This window comes from Cherax quadricarinatus, chromosome 28 (genome assembly GCF_038502225.1).
Source record: "Cherax quadricarinatus isolate ZL_2023a chromosome 28, ASM3850222v1, whole genome shotgun sequence".
NCBI classification, from domain to species: domain Eukaryota; kingdom Metazoa; phylum Arthropoda; class Malacostraca; order Decapoda; family Parastacidae; genus Cherax; species Cherax quadricarinatus.
In genome coordinates this window covers 8,213,219-8,232,688 of record NC_091319.1, presented here as the reverse complement: position 1 = coordinate 8,232,688, position 19,470 = coordinate 8,213,219, and the positions used below count along the sequence as shown (strand labels likewise).

Here is a 19,470-nt window from a genome sequence, read left to right as displayed (position 1 = left end):
TTTGACACTTATATTTACTATATTCAAAACACTGTCATTAAGCCAAGCTTACTTTTTATATGATTACAGTATACAGTCATACCCCCACTTTACGTCATTTCAGCCTACATCAAATTTGCCCTGACACCACTTTTCTAGAGTAAGTTTCACTTCAGCAAATGTCATTATGTCTGACTTTACATTACTCGGCAATGTCACCTACATCATAATTTTTTTAATTGTGTTCATCATTCTTTAAAAAAATATGATTAAAATGTGTTTTAAGTATTCTTTAAGGTTTAGCAATAGTTATATTCTTGCACGAGTTATTTACACTAGTTTTAGGGTGTTTGTGGCCATTTTAAGGTATTTTTAACCTGTAAACGGTCCAAGCAGATCTATGTTCACATGTGTAGTGCTACAAAAGTAGATCTACTTTTTTTTACATATTTTCAAATATAACAAAAAAAAAAAGTAGATCAAAGTTTTTTTACACATTTTCAAATGTAAAAAAACAAAAAGAAGATCTACTTTTTTTTACATACTTTCAAATGTTAAAAAAACGTACGTATATATACGTTTGGACCGTTTACGGGTTAAAGCATTATGTCCAGTTTACATCAAAAACCGGGTTACGTCACGGCTCTTGGAACCAATTAATGATGTAGGATGGGGTATGACTGTTTTAATTTGTTTATATTAATATAAAATCGAATAAAAAGCTATATCTTCATTTCTAAGAAGAATACGTACAATAGAAGTTACAATGATTGATTTTGTTTCATTGGGCTACTGTTATAATACAATCACATGTATATAGGTAGGCCCTGCTTTACAGCATTTTACTTTACAGTGTTTTGCCAGTTATACCCATTCTTCATTTATTCAGACTTTCTACAGTAAATATATTCACCAGTCACTAAGCTAACAAATTTTATTCCTTTGCAAAAGTTACAATGTGTGATTTACATTTTATAAAGTGATTTTAAGTAGAAAGAAAGATGGTAACATGTGGCTTTCTTTCTACTTACTTAGTGAGGTAGCACAAAACAAATAACAGTACTGTATTAGGATGAAAATATTCAAAGGTAAGTAATGTGTGTACTGTATATGCATTTTCTTTAGGTCTAGCTATATTGCTCACTTAATGTATGATAGTGTAAACACGTTATCAGGCTATTATATGCATTTGAAAGTGAAAAAAGGCTGTGATTCACTTTACAGTGATTTTTGCTGTACAGCAGTAGCCCGGAACCTAACCCGCTTGATAAACGAAACATTTTGGGGAGACTAATCCTAAAGCTTGCATGTTATTTAATTCTAGTACTAACATGTAGTTTTGGCGAATGTTTTAGTACAGCATAAATAGTTCATTGCAGTACTGACTGGCCTATACAGTGTAGAACATTTTCTGGTAAGTTACGCTAATAATAATGTGCATATTAATTTTACAGCTGAAAGGTGAATGGGGGCACAAGGGCAACATAGCATATTATCGCAGCCTGCGGGAGTTAACGGTGGGTGTCCTTGGCATGGGGATCATTGGTAAAGAGGGTAAGTATTGACCCATTGTATTAGGATTTATTTCCTTGAAATAATGAAGCCCATACAATTAATTTTTGATAAGTTACACTGAGATAATGAAATAGAAAAGAAACTGATAAACACGAATACTGTACGTATATACGTATATGAATGTATACACTGTATTGCATGTTTATTGGGTTGCAAACAAAAATGAAAGTTTGAAATTTTGTTGTCTGTGTTATGTTTCACTCAAAGAAAAAACATTTCATGCCAAGTTTAAAAAAATTGGGGATTCATTTATAGATATCAATTGATGCAGGTGAGGGGCTCTTGATGCAAGGAATTGAACCCATCTTTTTCCTTGGCTTGCAACTAATTGCCTCCCATTTTTCCAGGCACTGTATGGCCCTTATGGGTTTAACACTTTCCCTATAACAACAACACAGTAACATTTATGAAGGGATTCAGGGAAACCAGCAAGCTGGACTTGAGTCCTGGAGGTGGGAAGTACAGTACCTCTGCTCTGAAGGAGGGGTGTTATGTTGCAGTTTTTTAACTAGTGTAGGTACACCTCTGGCAAGACAGTGATGGAGTGAATGATGGTGAAAGTTTATCTTTTTCTTTTGGGTCACCCTTCCTGGGTGGGAAATGGCTGATGTGTCAATAAAGAGTAAATTAAAAATAATAATAATACTACTACTAATAATATAGGTAACAAAGATGGCCACTATGCCATCAAAATGATAAAATGCCTTATTTCCACATTTTTTCTTTTTCAGTGGCCAGGTCTTTAAAAGGCTTCAGTGCAACAGTTCATGCTTACACCCGCACTGCACCCTCTGTGGAAAACAAGTCAAATAATGTAGATAAATACTGGTAAGTATTTAAACTGTTTCAATCAGTTGATTACTGTATTTGGATCTCATAGTAAAATAAAAAACTGGAAAAATATATTTTCAACACAGTGAATACTTAAAAATATATGGAATATTAAAATATTGTTTATGGTGATGGCATTACTATAGTCAAAAATATAATGCAGAGAGTAAGATGCCTCAACACATTCCTTACCCCCCCTTTCCCCACTATTCTATGGTTCACTTTATCTTTCGTAAACCTATCTGCCAACATATCTACCCCCATGTATGTGAGTATAATATTAACTTCCTCCATGCTTCCTCCCTATAATCTGTTATCCAGGTAGGCCAGGGGTGGGCAAACTTTTCAGTGCAGGGGCCATATTCAGACTGACTCTTGTACTTGTCTGATAATGCTTGCGTAACAGCTCATGTTTTCAGCAGAGGAAAATGAACAAAGTTTTGCTCATTCAGCTGCATATACTTGAGTATATGACTTGATCTTGGCAGGCTGCATGTAAACCTTTGGCGGACCATATGAAAACCTTTGGCGGGCCGCATGCGGCCTGGGAGCCATAGTTTGCCCACCCCTGAGGCAGACAATGGCAAAAAACCAACAAGCGGGGATAAGGACACTGGTAGCAGCAGCTCCTTTTTACTAAACAGCATTTTGTCCAAGGTTGGGCTCTATCAATTACTTGATAAAGCCCAGCCTTGGATGAAACATATTAAAAGAATCCTCTGCTACCAGTGTTTTTATCTCTAATCCAATTTCCAATCTAAAATTGCATAGCCTTTTTTTTTGGTTGCTCTCATCACTTTTTTCCCTATGGTCTCTTAATTTTCTTCATTTACATACCCTCCCAAATTCATCTGCAAACCTGTGGATTTTTTCAGAATTTCCTAAAAGAACTATGTCATTCATAAAAGAGTAACTGTGACAATTTCCACTTTGTACTTTGTAACATCTCTTATCTTCTAATCCCAAACCTCTCCCAAATACCCTAGTATTCATTTCTTTAACATCCCCATATATAAATAGGCTAAACAATCATAGTGATATCACACATCTATGTCTAAGGCCTACCTTTACTGCAAAATAGTCCCTTTTCCCTATCCAACATACCCTAACCTGAGGCTCACCATCTGCATAAAGACTTGTATCTTATTCCATTATTTTATTAAATAGTCTGCAAAGAACTTTCTAGTATCCTTTTTGATGTTTTTCTTAGTATTTAGCTATGCACTCTTGTCCTCTTAGTTGATGGCATTAGGAAATCTTCCATCTCAGTTATTTCATATCCTCTTATAATCTTATACAATTGAAATATATGCTTGTTAGTGTAATTAAATTCTGATTTTGGGGCAGAGGTTAGTTTTAGCTTTAAAATACAGGGTGGTGTGCATGTTTGTGTAATTAAATTCTGATTTTGGGGCAGAGGTTAGTTTTAGCTTTCAAATACAGGGTGGTATGCATGTTTGTGTTTGTACCTTTATATTGGAAAGAACATTTAATGACCTACTCTCTCCATTGCTTTGCAAATTTTGAAACTTGCTTTCTTTCAGGATGTGAGGTATTGGGTTTCAGAGTGCATTGAAGAGAAATAATTAGCATTTGGATGTTAGAAAAGGATGACTGATGTTGTAAGGGAGATCTACTTGAGTAAATTGGAGGGTGTTAAGAGTAATGTGTATATAATCAAATGAGAGTGAAATGGAAACCTGATAATTTTTTTTTGCACTCTGACAGTATTCTTTCTATCTCATGAACATGTAAGATGGCAGGTAAATCTTACAGACTTTTAGTTACATTCAGTATACACATATCTTTACTGTCTTAAGTGCTTTTTAACAGTTCTTAATCCTGTAATATTTCCTTTCCAATCTAGGAGGCCTGGTCTGAGACCAGGCCATGGGAAGGTAACCCCCAAAACCACTGACAGGTAGGTAACAGATAATCTACTTCATGGAATAGGAAAATGAAGGATCTCTTATGAGATAGGTCTCACAACAGTATAAAACATTTTGAACTGGCCAGAATATTATATGTTAAGTAGTGCTGCAAGCATACTTTTTCAGTCATGGCCATCATCTTTGGAGTTAATGGTGGAAACAAGACATGAACATAGACAACCTATCACAGGAGGGTCAGGGGCAACATGATAATGACATACAAAATACTACATGGAATAGACAAGGTGGACAGAGACAGGATGTTCCAGAGATGGGACACAGAAACAAGGGGTCACAATTGGAAGCTGAGGACTCAGATGAGTCATAGGGATGTTAGGAATTATTTCTTCAGCCACAGAGTTGTTAGGAAGTGGAATAGTCTGGCAAGCAATATTGTGGAGGCAGGAACCATACATAGTTTTAAGATGAGGTATGACAAAGCTCATGGAGCAGGGAGAGGGAGGACCCAGTAGCAGTCAGTGAAGAGGCAGGGCCAGGAGCTGAGTCTCGACCCCTGTAGCCACATATAGTGATTGTTTAGTCATATAATCAGGGATAAAAAGTTGTAAACATTCCAAATAACAATTAAGGAGGGAATGAAATCAAAGTTCTTAGGGTGGTAGACATTTATTCAGGAACATAAGTAGGCCATGAATTATACGGGACCAAAAAGACACTAGTTCTTATAACATGTTACTAAGCACACTACTTCAGTACAGACATGACAATGCAATTTTCAAAGTTTTTCAAATAGTTTTTTTACTTCACATGTGATTTCTATATGTAAATATGTATTTGTTGCATTTCAGGCACACTGGAGAGTTGCACTCGTTTCTACAACAGTGTGATTACATTGTTAATATAATTCCATCGACTCCTGAGACCAGAGGAATGTTGGGAGGCAACACGTTAAAAAATGCCAAGTAAGTGCATTGTGCAGAGGTTTATCTGCTTAGTGTTGTTCCATAGACAACATTAAAGTTTAAGTTACCATAAACTTTTTTGTATACTCTGTCATCTAGTTTCTAATTCTGGATTTTTTATTTAGTATCTTTGGTATTATCACTACTTCCACCAAGTACCAGATCAACCAGGCTGTGATGAATATTGGTTCAGTGGCCCACCAATGGCAATAGTCTAGTTGAAAAAGCAGTCTACAGAAAAATCACGCCCAGGCTGGGCTGCTAGTAAAAAAACTCTTGTAACCAGTCATAGATGAATAAGACACGTGTGCAACATGTGTCTCATTCATGGGTCATAGATGTATCATAAGTAAGGAATCAAGTCCTAAACTATGTTGGCTATGAGTTATATAAAAGGAAAACTTTGATATTTGTGTCAGAACGTTTCTATTATGCATCTAATAACTAGCATAGTTTAGGACCTGATTATTTCATGTTAAATGAATAATAATTTATATTTATACAGTAGTTAAATACAGACAACCCTAAACTACATGACAATATAATGTTCTCTTTATTTGGCTTTTTCTCACAGGATTATTATTAGTGATTTGCCACATGACTAAGTAGTAGGTTGGTAGATGGTAACTACCCAGAGAAGTACTACCATCCTACCAAGTGAGTGTAAAACAAAAGCCTGTAATTGTTTTACATGATGGTAGGATTGCTGGTGTTTTTTTCTGTCTCGTAAACATGCAAGATTTCAGATACATCTTGCTACTTCTACTTACACTTAGGTCACACTACACATGCATGTACAAGCATATACTATATATATACACACACACACACACACACACACACACACACACACACACACACACACACACACACACACACACACACACACACACACACACACACACACACACACACACCTACCTCTGGGTTTTCTTCTATTTTCTTACTAGTGCTTGTTCTTGTTTATTACCTCTTATCTCCATGGGGAAGTGGAATAGAATTCTTCCTCTGTAAGCCATGTGTGTCATAAGAGGCAACTGAAATGCTTGGAGCAAGGGGCTAGTAACCCCTTCTCCTGTATACATATTACTAAAGTTAGAAAGAGAGAAAGTTTTGTTTTTCTTTTTGGGCCACCCTGCCTCAGTGGGATAGGGCCAGTTTGTTGAAAGAAAAAGAAGTAAACAAACATGTTATCAGGTTTTTATATGCATTTGAAAGTGAAAGAAGGCTATGTTTAACTTAATGCTGACTTTCACTCTACAGCAGTGCTCTGGAACCTAACCTGCTGTATAAGCAGGGCCCATCTGTACTGTAGTAATTGCCTTCTACTCATACCTTACACATCATGTAAGGGGCTAAACAAATTATACAGAGTAACTTTGTTTAATATACTCTCTTCACTGAAAAAAATGTGATCACAAACCTGTATGCATAATTGGAAAATTACACAAATTTAAATCCACATCCAGTATACCATAAATTCATCTGGTGGAGGAACTAGACACCAACTAGAAGTATTATACAGTGGTCCCCCGGTATTCGATGGCATCGGTATCCGATAAATCCGGTATTCGATACATTTTAACGCAAAAATTTTGCCTCGCCACTCGTTAAAAAACCCGCCACACGCAATTTGTCCGAGACGTGTCCATGTGTGACCTGAACTGCCCCTTGCGTGCCAGTGTTTACAAGCCAGCCAGTGTGCTCGCATCTAAGGATACATTCGGTACATTCCATATTATCACGGTGTTTTTGGTGCTTGTTTCTGCAAAATAAGTCACCTTGGGCCCCAAGAAAGCTTCTAGTGCCAACCCTGTGGTAAAAAGGGTGAGAATTAGTATGGAAATTAAAAAAGATTTTGAAGGGTTTGGGGCTAACCCTGAGAAGCCTATGCCAGTTGTGGAACCCATTGTGCCTACTTCAAAAATTAAGGAAATGTGTGCAAAGTGGGTTGAACTGCAAACCTTTATGGATGAAAATCACCATAACACAGCTATTGCAAGCCGTGCTGGTGACTATTACAATGACAATGTTGTGGCCCATTTTAGACAAATCATAAAGGAATGGGAGGTACACAGCTCTGTGGACAGATTTGTTGTGTGACGGAGGTCCAGTGACTCTCAAGCTGGTCCTAGTGGCATTAAAAGAAAAAGGGAAGTAACCCCAGAAAAGGACTTGCTACCTCATGTCCTAATAGAAGGAGATTCCCCTTCTAAACAATAAGTTCGACACTCTCCCCTCCTCCCATCCCATCAATCATCACCAGATCTTCATTAAAGGTAAGTGTCATGTATTCTATTGATAGTAGAGTACTACAAACTGTGCATGTCTTCTTCAGTTTGTGTGCATTAAACTTAATATTTCATGTGGTAAATTTTTTTTTTCATACTTTTGGGTGTCTTGCACGGATAAATTTGATTTCCATTATTTCTTATGGGGAAAATTAATTAGCCTTTCGATAATTTCGGTATTTGATGAGCTCTCAGGAACGGATTAATATCGAATACTGGGGGTCCACTGTATTTATGGCAGGTGCTAAGAGCACAGGGGTAGTATAGGGACTAGGTAATCAGGTTAATCCGAGAAGAGGGAGGGTAGAATCTGTTCCTTGTATCAAAATCCATACAGTATTAAGTTATTTCATAGTAGACTATGAAGTAACTTAATACTGTACTTGTAGAATATACAGTAGATGTTAAAATGCTAAAGTGTTTGGAATATAAAATATAAAAGCAGAGTAGGTGTCCTGTAGTTCCTTGATATTTGTAACTTCACTCTATTAGACAATTCTAATACTGCCTCTCCTCACTTAGGGATGTACTCATTTACTGACCACTCAGACTTAAGACCAGCTCTCCAACCAGTATGCAAACCTAAGTAATGTATATTAGAGCTGATTACCTCTATTCTGTTTACTACAGTATACAGTACACTACTGTATAAACATTTAAAAATATACTAGAAATGTTATAAATGGTGCAAAAGTGACATTAAAAAAATATCTAAAGATGGTTGGCACAAACCCACTACCAGTATAGTATGCTCCTCGCTTAATGACCAATTCGCTTACTGACTTACTCTTAGGAATGGAACCCTGTCTTTAAGTGAGGAGAGGCTGTACTGTAATAGAATTAAGTGGTAGGATTCATAATCCTTAAATGATTTGTATGATAAGTGGCTTTCTTTTGATAATGCTTTTATATAAGTTTTTATTTAGTATATCATAATTGTATGAAAGCTGTAATCATCTGAAATGTAAACCCACAATTGTAACTTCTATGCATGTCTCTAAGAAATAAAGATTTTGATTCTGATTTTCATTTTGATAGTACAGTATAGGTATACCTTATTGGCTGAGGCCATATCATCAGTGAGATTGACATCAAAATAGATATTATACACCTCTTCTTCTTTCAACACACAGCCCTATCCCACTGAGGCAGGGAGGCCCAAAAGGAAAAACTAAAGTTTCTCCTTTTACATTTAGTAATATATATACAGGAGAAGGGGTTACTAGCCCCTTTCGCCTGGCATTTTAGTCGCCTCATATGACACGCATGGCTTATGGAGGAAGAATTCTGCTCCACTTCCTCATGGAGAATATTGTACACTTATGGTCATTATTTATTTATAATAATTTTATGCATGTATGGAGACATCACATTTTTTTAATAGAGACTAGTTAAGAACTATAGATTTAATATTTAAAATTTTCTTAAGGATGAATTATAAATAAATGTTATTTTTCTTGGCTTTATTTTTACCATATGCATAGGTGTTTTGTATGTCTTTTTATGCATACAGCAGGGCCCTGCTTATAAGTAAAAATTGCTGTAAAGTGAATCATAGTCTTGTTTTTCCTTACTTTCAAATGCATATAAAAGCTTGATAACATGTTTACACTATCATATATTAAGTGAGCAATAGAGGTAGGCCCAAAAAATGCATATACAGTACACCAATTACTTCTTCTTTCAACAAACCAGCCATATCCCACCAAGGCAGAGTGGCCCATAACAGAAAAACAAAAATTTCTCTTTTTAAATTTAGTACAGTACAGTGGACCCTTGGGTAACGGCGGTATCGGCTAACACCAAAATTGGATAGCGTCCCATTTTTATGGCAAAATATTGGCTCGGCTAATGCCCAAATACTTGGTTAAGGGCATTTGTCCCGAATGTGTCCGCGCGGCCTGAGCCGCCCGGTCTTTCCAGTACAGCTAGTGTGCCATTGTTTACAAGCCAGGAAGGACGATTCCACGTGTACATGTGATATATTTTGCATTACTCCATTGTTTTTAGTGCTTGTAACTGCTAAATAAGCCACCATGGGCCCAAAGAAACCTTCTACTGCCAGCCCTGTGGTAAAAAGGGCGAGAAATACTATCGAATTGAAGAAAGAGATTTTCGCAAAATACGAAAGTGGAGTGTGTGTCTCCGAGTTGGCCAGGTTATATAACAAATCCCATTCAACCATCACTACTATCTTGGCTAACAAAAATGCAATCAAGGAAGCTGTTGTTGCGAAAGGTGCAAGTATGCTTATAAAACAGAGATCACAAATACTCGAAGATGTGGAGAGACTTTTGTTGGTGTGGATCAACGAGAAACAATTATCAGGAGATAGTGTTTCTCAGTCAATAATATGTGAAAAGGCAAGGCAGTTGCATGATGATCTCATTAAGAAAATGCCTCCGAATAGTGCTGATGTTAGTGACTTTAAGGCCAGCAAGGGTTGGTTTGAGAGATTTAAGAATTGTAGTGGCATACATAGTGTGATAAGGCATGGTGAGACTGCCAGTTCTGACAAAAAAGCAGCTGAAAAATATGTTCAGGAATTTAAGGGGTACATAGAGGCTGAAAAATTAAAACCCCAAGTGTTCAATTGTGATGAAACAGGCCTGTTTTGGAAGAAAATGCCAAACAGTCCTTATGGAAGGGGATTCCCCTTCCAAACAATAATACACCTCCATCCTCTCCTCTCCTCCCATCTCATCACTCATCAATAAGTTCTTAATAAAGGTAAGTGTCATTTCAGTATTGTTTATTGTGCATGTCTCATTGTTTTCTGCATAGGGAAATGTATATTTCATGTAAAAAAAATTATTTTGTTTAATACTTTTGGGTGTCTGGAACGGATAAATTGGATTTCCATTATTTCTTATGGGGAAAATGAATTTGGATAATGGCAAAATCGGTTAAAGGCAAGCTCTCTGAAACGGATTAATGCCGCTACCCGAGGGTCCACTGTATTTCATACAGGGCATTTTAGTTGCCTCTTGTGACATGCATACCTTATGGAGGAGGAATTCTGCTCCACTTACCCGTGGAGAACACATTACATACTTCTCTCTCTTTCAACACATTGGTCGTATCCCACCGAGGCGGGGTGGCCCAAAAGGAAAAACAAAAGTTTCTCCTTTTACATTTAGTAATATATACAGGAGAAGAGGTTACTAGCCCCTTGCTCCCAGCATTTTAGTCGCTTCTTACAACACACATGGCTTATGGAGGAAGAATTCTGTTCCACTTCCCCATGGAGATAAGAGGAAATAAACAAGAATAAGAACTAGAAAGAAAGTAGAAGAAAACCCAGAGGGGTGTATATATATGTGCTTGTACATGTATGTGAGTGTGACCTAAGTGTAAGTAGTAGTAGCAAGATGTACCTGAAATCTTGCATGTTTATGAGACAGAAAAAAGACGCCAGCAATCCTACCATCATGTAAAACAATTACAGACTTTCGTTTTACACTCACTTGGCAAGACGGCAGTACCTCCCTGGGCGGTTGCTGTCTACCAACCTACTACCTAGGATTACGTACTCACCTTAAAATATTTTCATCCTTAACTCATAGTGAATGGTGAATATATTTTTTGTAGGAAGCCTGAATAAATGAAAAATGAGTATAATCGAAAACTGCTGTATTAGCGAAATGCTGTAAAGTGGGGCCCTCCTGTATGTGAAAAGTTGATGATTGTGGTGGACGTGTGAGTTTGTGAGGTGTGAGACAGCAGTAGCTCTGCTCTCTCATGCCACTCTTTACCTTGCACAGTTATCCTTACAATATACCCAGGCAGTACATAATATCCTCATCATAACAGTAAGGGAATGATGAGCATATATAAAGAATTGAATATGATTTAAGAGAGGGTGGGAGTGAATAAGAGAGTGAGAATGAGAGAGAGGGAGACAGTCCAGCTGGTACCTGCCTATACACATCTGAACCATATGCTGTAGTGTAGCTCTTTTCTGTTTAATTAATGTATGTTAATTAAATGATGTTTAATACTATTGATATTTGCAATTGAAAAGGAACTGTACTGAATGTAGAATATTAGGTGAATATTTAGAGTTAAAAAACTTAAATACTGAATATTATGGTTTGGGAATGCATCTCTGATTATAACATGGGTGTCTATGGGAAAACGGGTTCCAGGTTCCAAACAGATGACTTGCAAATAATTTTCAGGAATTCATTTACATTGTAAGTGGGAATTTACTGTATTCGTCAACATTGTTCGGGGAGATAGCATTAAAAAAAGCTGTTATACTTATATATACTCAAATATACTCTACAGGAAGAATGCAGTCTTCATCAACATTGGCCGGGGAGATATCATCAGTGAGACTGACATTGTGAAAGCTCTTGATTGTGACTGGATCTCAGCAGCAATACTGGATGTGTTTCTAAAGGAACCATTACCAACAGATAGCCTACTTTGGAAACATCCTAAGGTCAGCTATGTAAATTATTTGTAACACAGAATGTGTCTTGAAATTTTCTCCAAGCTTAGATTTTTTAATCAGCGCTGAATGATCCACATGGGTTTAGTGATTTTCTGTGAAAATAATAGCTGTGGCAGCAGAGATAATAATAAAAATAATAATAAAAGGCTAGTAACCCCTTATCCTGTATACATTACTTAAGTTAATAAGAGAAACTTTTGTTTTTCTTTTTGGGCCACCCTGTTTTGGCGGGATGTGTCCGGTTTGTTGAAAGAAAGGAGGAGGAACAATAAAAATGATAATAATAATAAAAATAAAAATAGTTAATAATGTTCAATATTTAGTTTATGCCTTACCTAACTCCATGTTTTTTGTATATGCTTCTGTGATTTTTTAAACCGTCTTCTCATTCTATTCCTATTTATACTTCTAACATAAGTTCTACTCATTTAGCATTTGAGACTATTCATTACAGAAAATAACTAGAAATCATGAAAAATACATAAAAATATGAAAAATAACTCAAAAGAGACAGTTTTAGCATGATACAAGGCTGTTTTCTCTCATCTGTTTCTTCCCTGTTTGAGGGAGGAAAGCCTTTTATGGCACATTTGTCTTGTAAATTGATAAATTGGATAAATTGATCCAATAAACAGTGTCATCATGACCGTTTTCCATTCTGAGAGAAAAAGTTTTATTGCTTTTCGAGATTCATTAAAATCACACCAGGCATACTATTTTCTATGCTGAGTCAGAATATTCACTTAGAAATATAAAATGAGATAATTTAAGCATCATACAAGGCCTTAATTTCCAGATAATTCCTAATGGAGGAAGCTAATATTTTCATTAAGACTATTCGTTATGGAAAATAACTAAAAATCATGAAAAATACCTAAAAATAACTGAAAGTTATCAAAAATAATGAGAAATGACTAAAAATTATGAGAAATAACAAAGAATTTGGAAAAAAACATAAATTATGAAAAATAAATAAACATTACCCCAATTTGAACTACTTTTGATGCTACTTAAGAATATGCACTTAAAAACATAAAATGAGACAGTTTTAGCATGATGCAAGGTTGTTTTCTCTTGTCTGTTTCTTTCCTGTCTGAGGCACCTTTTACGGCACATTTAACTCAAACAACTTTCATAACCATCTATGAAAGCTGTATATACAGGATTTTTTTCATGGCAATGATAGATAAGGTGCCTGCTCTTGGAAGGAGGGATGGGGATGTTCTGGTTCAAAGGGTCGCTTGAATTGTGATGTCTGTACACTTTCAGCAAGAGAGCTATTGAATGAGTGATGTTTAATATGCTTCCTTGGGGGAAACAGCTGTTATGTTAAAAAATGGGGTATTAGGTACTGTATTGTTTGTCAGTGTTCCTTGGATCATATTTGTTATTACAAATATTGGAAAGTGCTAGTCAAACAATAAGTTTTTGGAATGTACAGTTTTATATGTCAGTTTCTTTAATTATTCAAATTTAATCTAACTTAACTTTGAGTACAATTTAATTGAGCTACAGTATCACATTTCTCTCACAGTTAATGATTCTTCTAATAGATTCTATTTTCAAGTAAAATTCCATTAGGTATAGGCATTAGCTATTTAATATTTCAGTGTAAATATTGGTGTGTGCAACAAATGGCAAGAGAATTTTTGATTAATCTTTACTTGGATTTTGTCTTTCTTGCAGGTGATGATAACTCCGCATGCAGCAGGTGTTAGTCGTGCAGTGGATGTTGCTGACGCTTTTATTGCTAACTTCAGACGTTACACTAAGGGACTTGTTGTTGAGAATATAATTAATTGGGACAGAGGCTATTAGTTGAGGATTAAACACATTTACAATCTTGAAATGATAATTTTTTTAGCTCTGTAATACATACTTAAATACGCTTTTTTTTAGTAGTTTTAATGAAACGTATTGAAAAAGTGCAGGATACTTCAATGTTTCATGCACATGTAATGTAATGAAGTTAACATATGGTTAGCATGCCATTTGTCTCACAGCTGTAAAAACCAAGTTAGAATCCTGAGTGAGGATACAAGGCCTCATCACATGGCTGTGGAAAAGGAAAGCATTTGTGTCTATTTTTCCTCAGGAGAGGTTTCGTTGTTGAAGCTAGAATATTTTATCATTGGACAATCAGTTTAGACTGATGACATAGATTTGTCACCACAGTCAATAAGTGGCAGCCAGGCAATTAATACATCAACTAAGAAGAGACAACAGAGAAAGAATAGCTAGTATGAAGTGAAGAGTACATATAATCTTAAATTCTTATTGTACATTTTATTTGTGTGTTTCCTCTGAGTTTATCAGTTGATAAGAAGTATGTTTTAATTGTTTTTTGGTAATTAAATGGGACATGTAGGAGTGCTGTTGGAGTGTTCAGTAAGGTAACATGTATGGAGTCAGGGAAACCGGCAGGCTGGATTTCAGTCCTGAAGATGGGAAGTACAGTGTCTGCACTCTGAAGGAGGGGTGTTAATGTTGCAGTTGTATAACTGTAGTGTAAGCGCACCTCTGGCAAGACAGTAATGGAGTGAATGATGATGAAAGTGTTTCTTTTTTGGGCCACCCTACCTTGGTGGGAGAAGGCTGATGTGTTAATAAAAAATAATAATAAAATAAAAATAAATGTAGGATGTACAGTACCTTAATTTAATGAACATTAGTTTAACAAACTTCAATTAATAGATTTCAAATTTAAAAGACAAAAACTGTTGTCAGACAATGTACAGAAACCACAGATAAAATATGATAAACACAGAACTGTTTGTTATTGATGTGGTTCACTGCATAAATTGATTTAAAGCAATCTAGAATTGTTCAATATTGTTGCAATCATGAAAACTCATGATTCAGATTCACTGGAGAATTGGCATTGATGTACAGTATACCCCTCCTCCCTATTAGTTACTTAAACTGAGTTTTGCTGTATAATATTTTAGCAGATATGTGCTGCCATGGCCTCAGCGCTCAGTGAAGGGACATTCTCTTTGCTGTCAAAGTGCAACTTGTTGCACAAAAAACTATGGCTATATTACCTGTTTATTCCTCACCCAAACTGTATAGTACAGTGGACCCCCGCTTAACGATCACCTCCCAATGCGACCAATTATGTAAGTGTATTTATGTAAGTGCGTTTGTACGTGTATGTTTGGGGGTCTGAAATGGACTAATCTACTTCACAATATTCCTTATGGGAACAAATTCGGTCAGTACTGGCACCTGAACATACTTCTGGAATGAAAAAATATCGTTAACTGGGGGTCCACTGTATATGTATGGGCATACAAGATGTGGAACTCGGTGGGCTATCTTTGCTGTGTATCTTTCAGCAGAATTGGTGAAAGCTCAATCCTCCATCTGTTAATAGACAGAAATTTTACTTTGGCAACTAGGCTTCACTACCCCCAATATGCTGGGAAGCAACCGTTGTATTTATACCAAAAAATGGAGATAAAACACCTCAATTACTGGGAGCGCTTGAGGTTCCTAAACCTGTATTCCCTGGAATGCAGGCGGGAGAGATACATGATTATATACACCTGGAAAATCCTAGAGGGACTAGTACTGAACTTGCACACGAAAATCACTCACTACGAAAGCAAAAGACTTGGCAGACGATGCAACATCCCCCCAATGAAAAGCAGGGGTGTCACTAGCACGTTAAGAGACCATACAATAAGTGTCAGGGGCCCGAGACTGTTCAACTGCCTCCCAGCATACATAAGGGGGATTACCAACGACCCCTGGCAGTCTTCAAGCTGGCACTGGACAAGCGCCTAAAGTCGGTTCCTGACCAGCCGGGCTGTGGCTCGTACGTTGGTTTGCGTGCAGCCAGCAGTAACAGCCTGGTTGATCAGGCTCTGATCCACCAGGAGGCCTGGTCACAGACCAGGCCGCGGGGGCGTTGACCCCTGGAACTCTCTCCAGGTAAACTCCAGGTAAACAATGTACAAGAAACTCAGAAAATGTTCAATTTCTTGGGACTGAACCTGATTGCCTCTCAGCCCTCACACTCTGTACGACCACTGTAGGTTTAGCGCTTCCCTCAAAATATATAATAATAATTATCATCATATACCTGATGGTTAACTGACAGTCCCTTCAAGGAAAGGAGGGAAAGTGGGAGCTTTTATCCTTGTGAAGGACTCTTGGTTCAAGGAACTGGACCTACTTTTCCCTTTCTTGGATCTAATTACCTCCTATTTTCCAGGTGCTGTATGACCCTTATGGTTTAGCACTTTAAAATAAAGGAGGTGCCTTGATGCTAGTGAAGGGCTCTTAATATTAGGAATGGGACCTATCCTTCCTTTCCTTGACTTGAACCATATTGCCTCCCATTCAATGCTCCCCAATGAATAGAACGGTAATCAACTGCAAGTGAAGGAACACCACAGAAAAAAATTGAAAGGCAGATATCCAAGTTTATTTTAAAAAGAGAGATACCAGAGTAGAGTGAACTGAAACTGCCACACATGTATATGAAGCAGATAAAATCATAACACCTGAATTATATTACAATATATTAACAGTGCTGAATGACCTTGGTGGTTCATTGCTGAGTTTATATTTAATAATAATAATACAGTACATATTAAGATTATTCTATTAATTCAAAATAAAATTCTAATAAAAATTACAATGAGTGAAACTAGTTTTTTTTTTTTTTTTTTTTTAAACAAGTCGGCCGTCTCCCACCGAGGCAGGGTGACCCAAAAAAAGAAAGAAAATCCCCAAAAAGAAAATACTTTCATCATCATTCAACACTTTCACCACACTCGCACATTATCACTGTTTTTGCAGAGGTGCTCAGAATACAACAGTCTAGAAGCATACACATATAAAGATACACAACATATCCCTCCAAACTGCCAATATCCCAAACCCCTCCTTTAAAGTGCAGGCATTGTACTTCCCATTTCCAGGACTCAAGTCCGACTATATGAAAATAACCGGTTTCCCTGAATCCCTTCACTAAATATTACCCTGCTCACACTCCAACAGATCGTCAGGTCCCAAGTACCATTCGTCTCCATTCACTCCTATCTAACACGCTCACGCACGCTTGCTGGAAGTCCAAGCCCCTTGCCTACAAAACCTCCTTTACCCCCTCTCTCCAACCCTTTCGAGGACGACCCCTACCCCGCCTTCCTTCCCCTATAGATTTATATGCTTTCCATGTCATTCTACTTTGATCCATTCTCTCTAAATGACCAAACCACCTCAACAACCCCTCTTCTGCCCTCTGACTAATACTTTTATTAACTCCACACCTTTTCCTAATTTCCACACTCCGAATTTTCTGCATAATATTTACACCACACATTGCCCTTAAACAGGACATCTCCACTGCCTCCAACCGTCTCCTCGCTGCTGCATTTACCACCCAAGCTTCACACCCATATAAGAGTGTTGGTACCACTATACTTTCATACATTCCCTTCTTTGCCTCCATAGATAACGTTTTTTGACTCCACATATACCTCAACGCACCACTCACCTTTTTTCCCTCATCAATTCTATGATTAACCTCATCCTTCATAAATCCATCCGCCGACATGTCAACTCCCAAGTATCTGAAAACATTCACTTCTTCCATACTCCTCCTCCCCAATTTGATATCCAATTTTTCTTTATCTAAATCATTTGACACCCTCATCACCTTACTCTTTTCTATGTTCACTTTCAACTTTCTACCTTTACACACATTCCCAAACTCATCCACTAACCTTTGCAATTTTTCTTTAGAATCTCCCATAAGCACAGTATCATCAGCAAAAAGTAACTGTGTCAATTCCCATTTTGAATTTGATTCCCCATAATTTAATCCCACCCCTCTCCCAAACACCCTAGCATTTACTTCCTTTACAACCCCATCTATAAATATATTAAACAACCATGGTGACATTACACATCCCTGTCTAAGACCTACTTTTACCGGGAAGTAGTCTCCCTCTCTTCTACACACCCTAACCTGAGCCTCACTATCCTCATAAAAACTCTTTACAGCATTTAATAACTTACCACCTATTCCATATACTTGCAACATCTGCCACATTGCTCCTCTATCCACTCTATCATATGCCTTTTCTAAATCCATAAAAGCAATAAAAACTTCCCTATCTTTATCTAAATACTGTTCACATATATGCTTCAATGTAAACACTTGATCTACACATCCCCTACCCACTCTGAAACCTCCTTGCTCATCCGCAATCGTACATTCTGTCTTACCTAGTTACACTGCATTATTACACAATGTGATGAGACAGTATTTTACATGTATGTATGTATATATATATATATATATATATATATATATATATATATATATATATATATATATATATATATATATATATCAGATACATATATACATGTATGTATATAAGACATTTATGATATTCACCGTAAAATTTTGTGATGAATAACCCACATGGGTTTAATGCTTAACATTGCAGTGCTGCATAATCCTTGTGGGTTTAGTGCTTAGTTATGATTATGATAATTATATAATAATGCTTAACATCAATTAAAATCACCCAAGAAAATCACAGTAAAATTGATTCAGTGAGAATGACTCGATATATATGGGCAGATGAAATCCTAGCAAGGTACATGAAAAATAAGTATACTTAGACAATACGTATTTAAAATATTCAATAACTAGGGATTTGGTATCCCCAAAGGGACCCCAATACAGATGTTACTTTTTTTTTTGGGGGGGGGGGGGAAGGGTAATTTACACATACATTACCACATAAAACTGTAATCATCCCAAAATTTTGTTAAAACTATGTAAATAAATTTACTTACCGCTCAGTAGATGCCTGATTTTTTTTCTATCCTCCAAAGGAAATAAGTCACTGTCTGACTTCTTTTTTGAGGCAGTTTTATCCTAGTTAATTTACACTGTGTATGGTAATTGTACTTACACGTATCCGTACCTAAATAAACGGATTTATGACTTGAGAACACCTCATCCAATCAGCTTCACATTTCCAAAGCCGCTGCTGCCTGTATTGTGGGTAACCTTCATGACACTATTGGCAGTCTGCTCAATTATATTTGCCAGAAGTTCAATTTTTATCCTCTTCTTATTTTTTCCCTTTCTTCTCATTGTTCTTATTATCATGAGGAGCACTAAACCTGTACTGATTATACAGTGCCTGTAGAAAATGGGAAGATGAAAGGTATTTAGGCTCAATTCAGGGAACTGGAACACAGATCCAATTCCCTAGATTAAGAGCCCCTCACCTGCATCAAGAAACCTCCCTAGAAGGGTGTTAATACAATAATAATAATAGTATTAGTATTATTTGAAGTGCTAAACCCGTATGGGCTATTCAGCACATAATAAAGAGACTCGACATTTCATATTCTCATTCTGTCTCTCTGTCTGTCTCTCACTCACTCACTCACTCACTTTCAACAGGCTTTCCTTCAACAATGCCATCCCAGGAATCAAATTAACA

At 36.8% G+C, this 19,470-nt stretch overlaps 1 protein-coding gene across 1 annotated transcript in view; it reads left to right on the top strand.

Annotated features, from left to right (window-relative positions):
* The window catches only part of LOC128693267 (glyoxylate/hydroxypyruvate reductase A), a 29,188-nt gene extending 10,366 nt beyond the window's left edge, over positions 1-18,822 (top strand). Inside the window, exons 5-9 of the mRNA XM_053782837.2 lie at positions 1,434-1,533; positions 2,286-2,382; positions 5,126-5,239; positions 11,821-11,977; positions 13,676-18,822. Coding sequence (XP_053638812.1) covers positions 1,434-1,533; positions 2,286-2,382; positions 5,126-5,239; positions 11,821-11,977; positions 13,676-13,807 — 600 coding nt within the window. The 3' untranslated portion in view covers positions 13,808-18,822. The remainder of the gene's footprint in view (positions 1-1,433; positions 1,534-2,285; positions 2,383-5,125; positions 5,240-11,820; positions 11,978-13,675) is intronic.
* Positions 18,823-19,470: the final 648 nt, after the last annotated feature.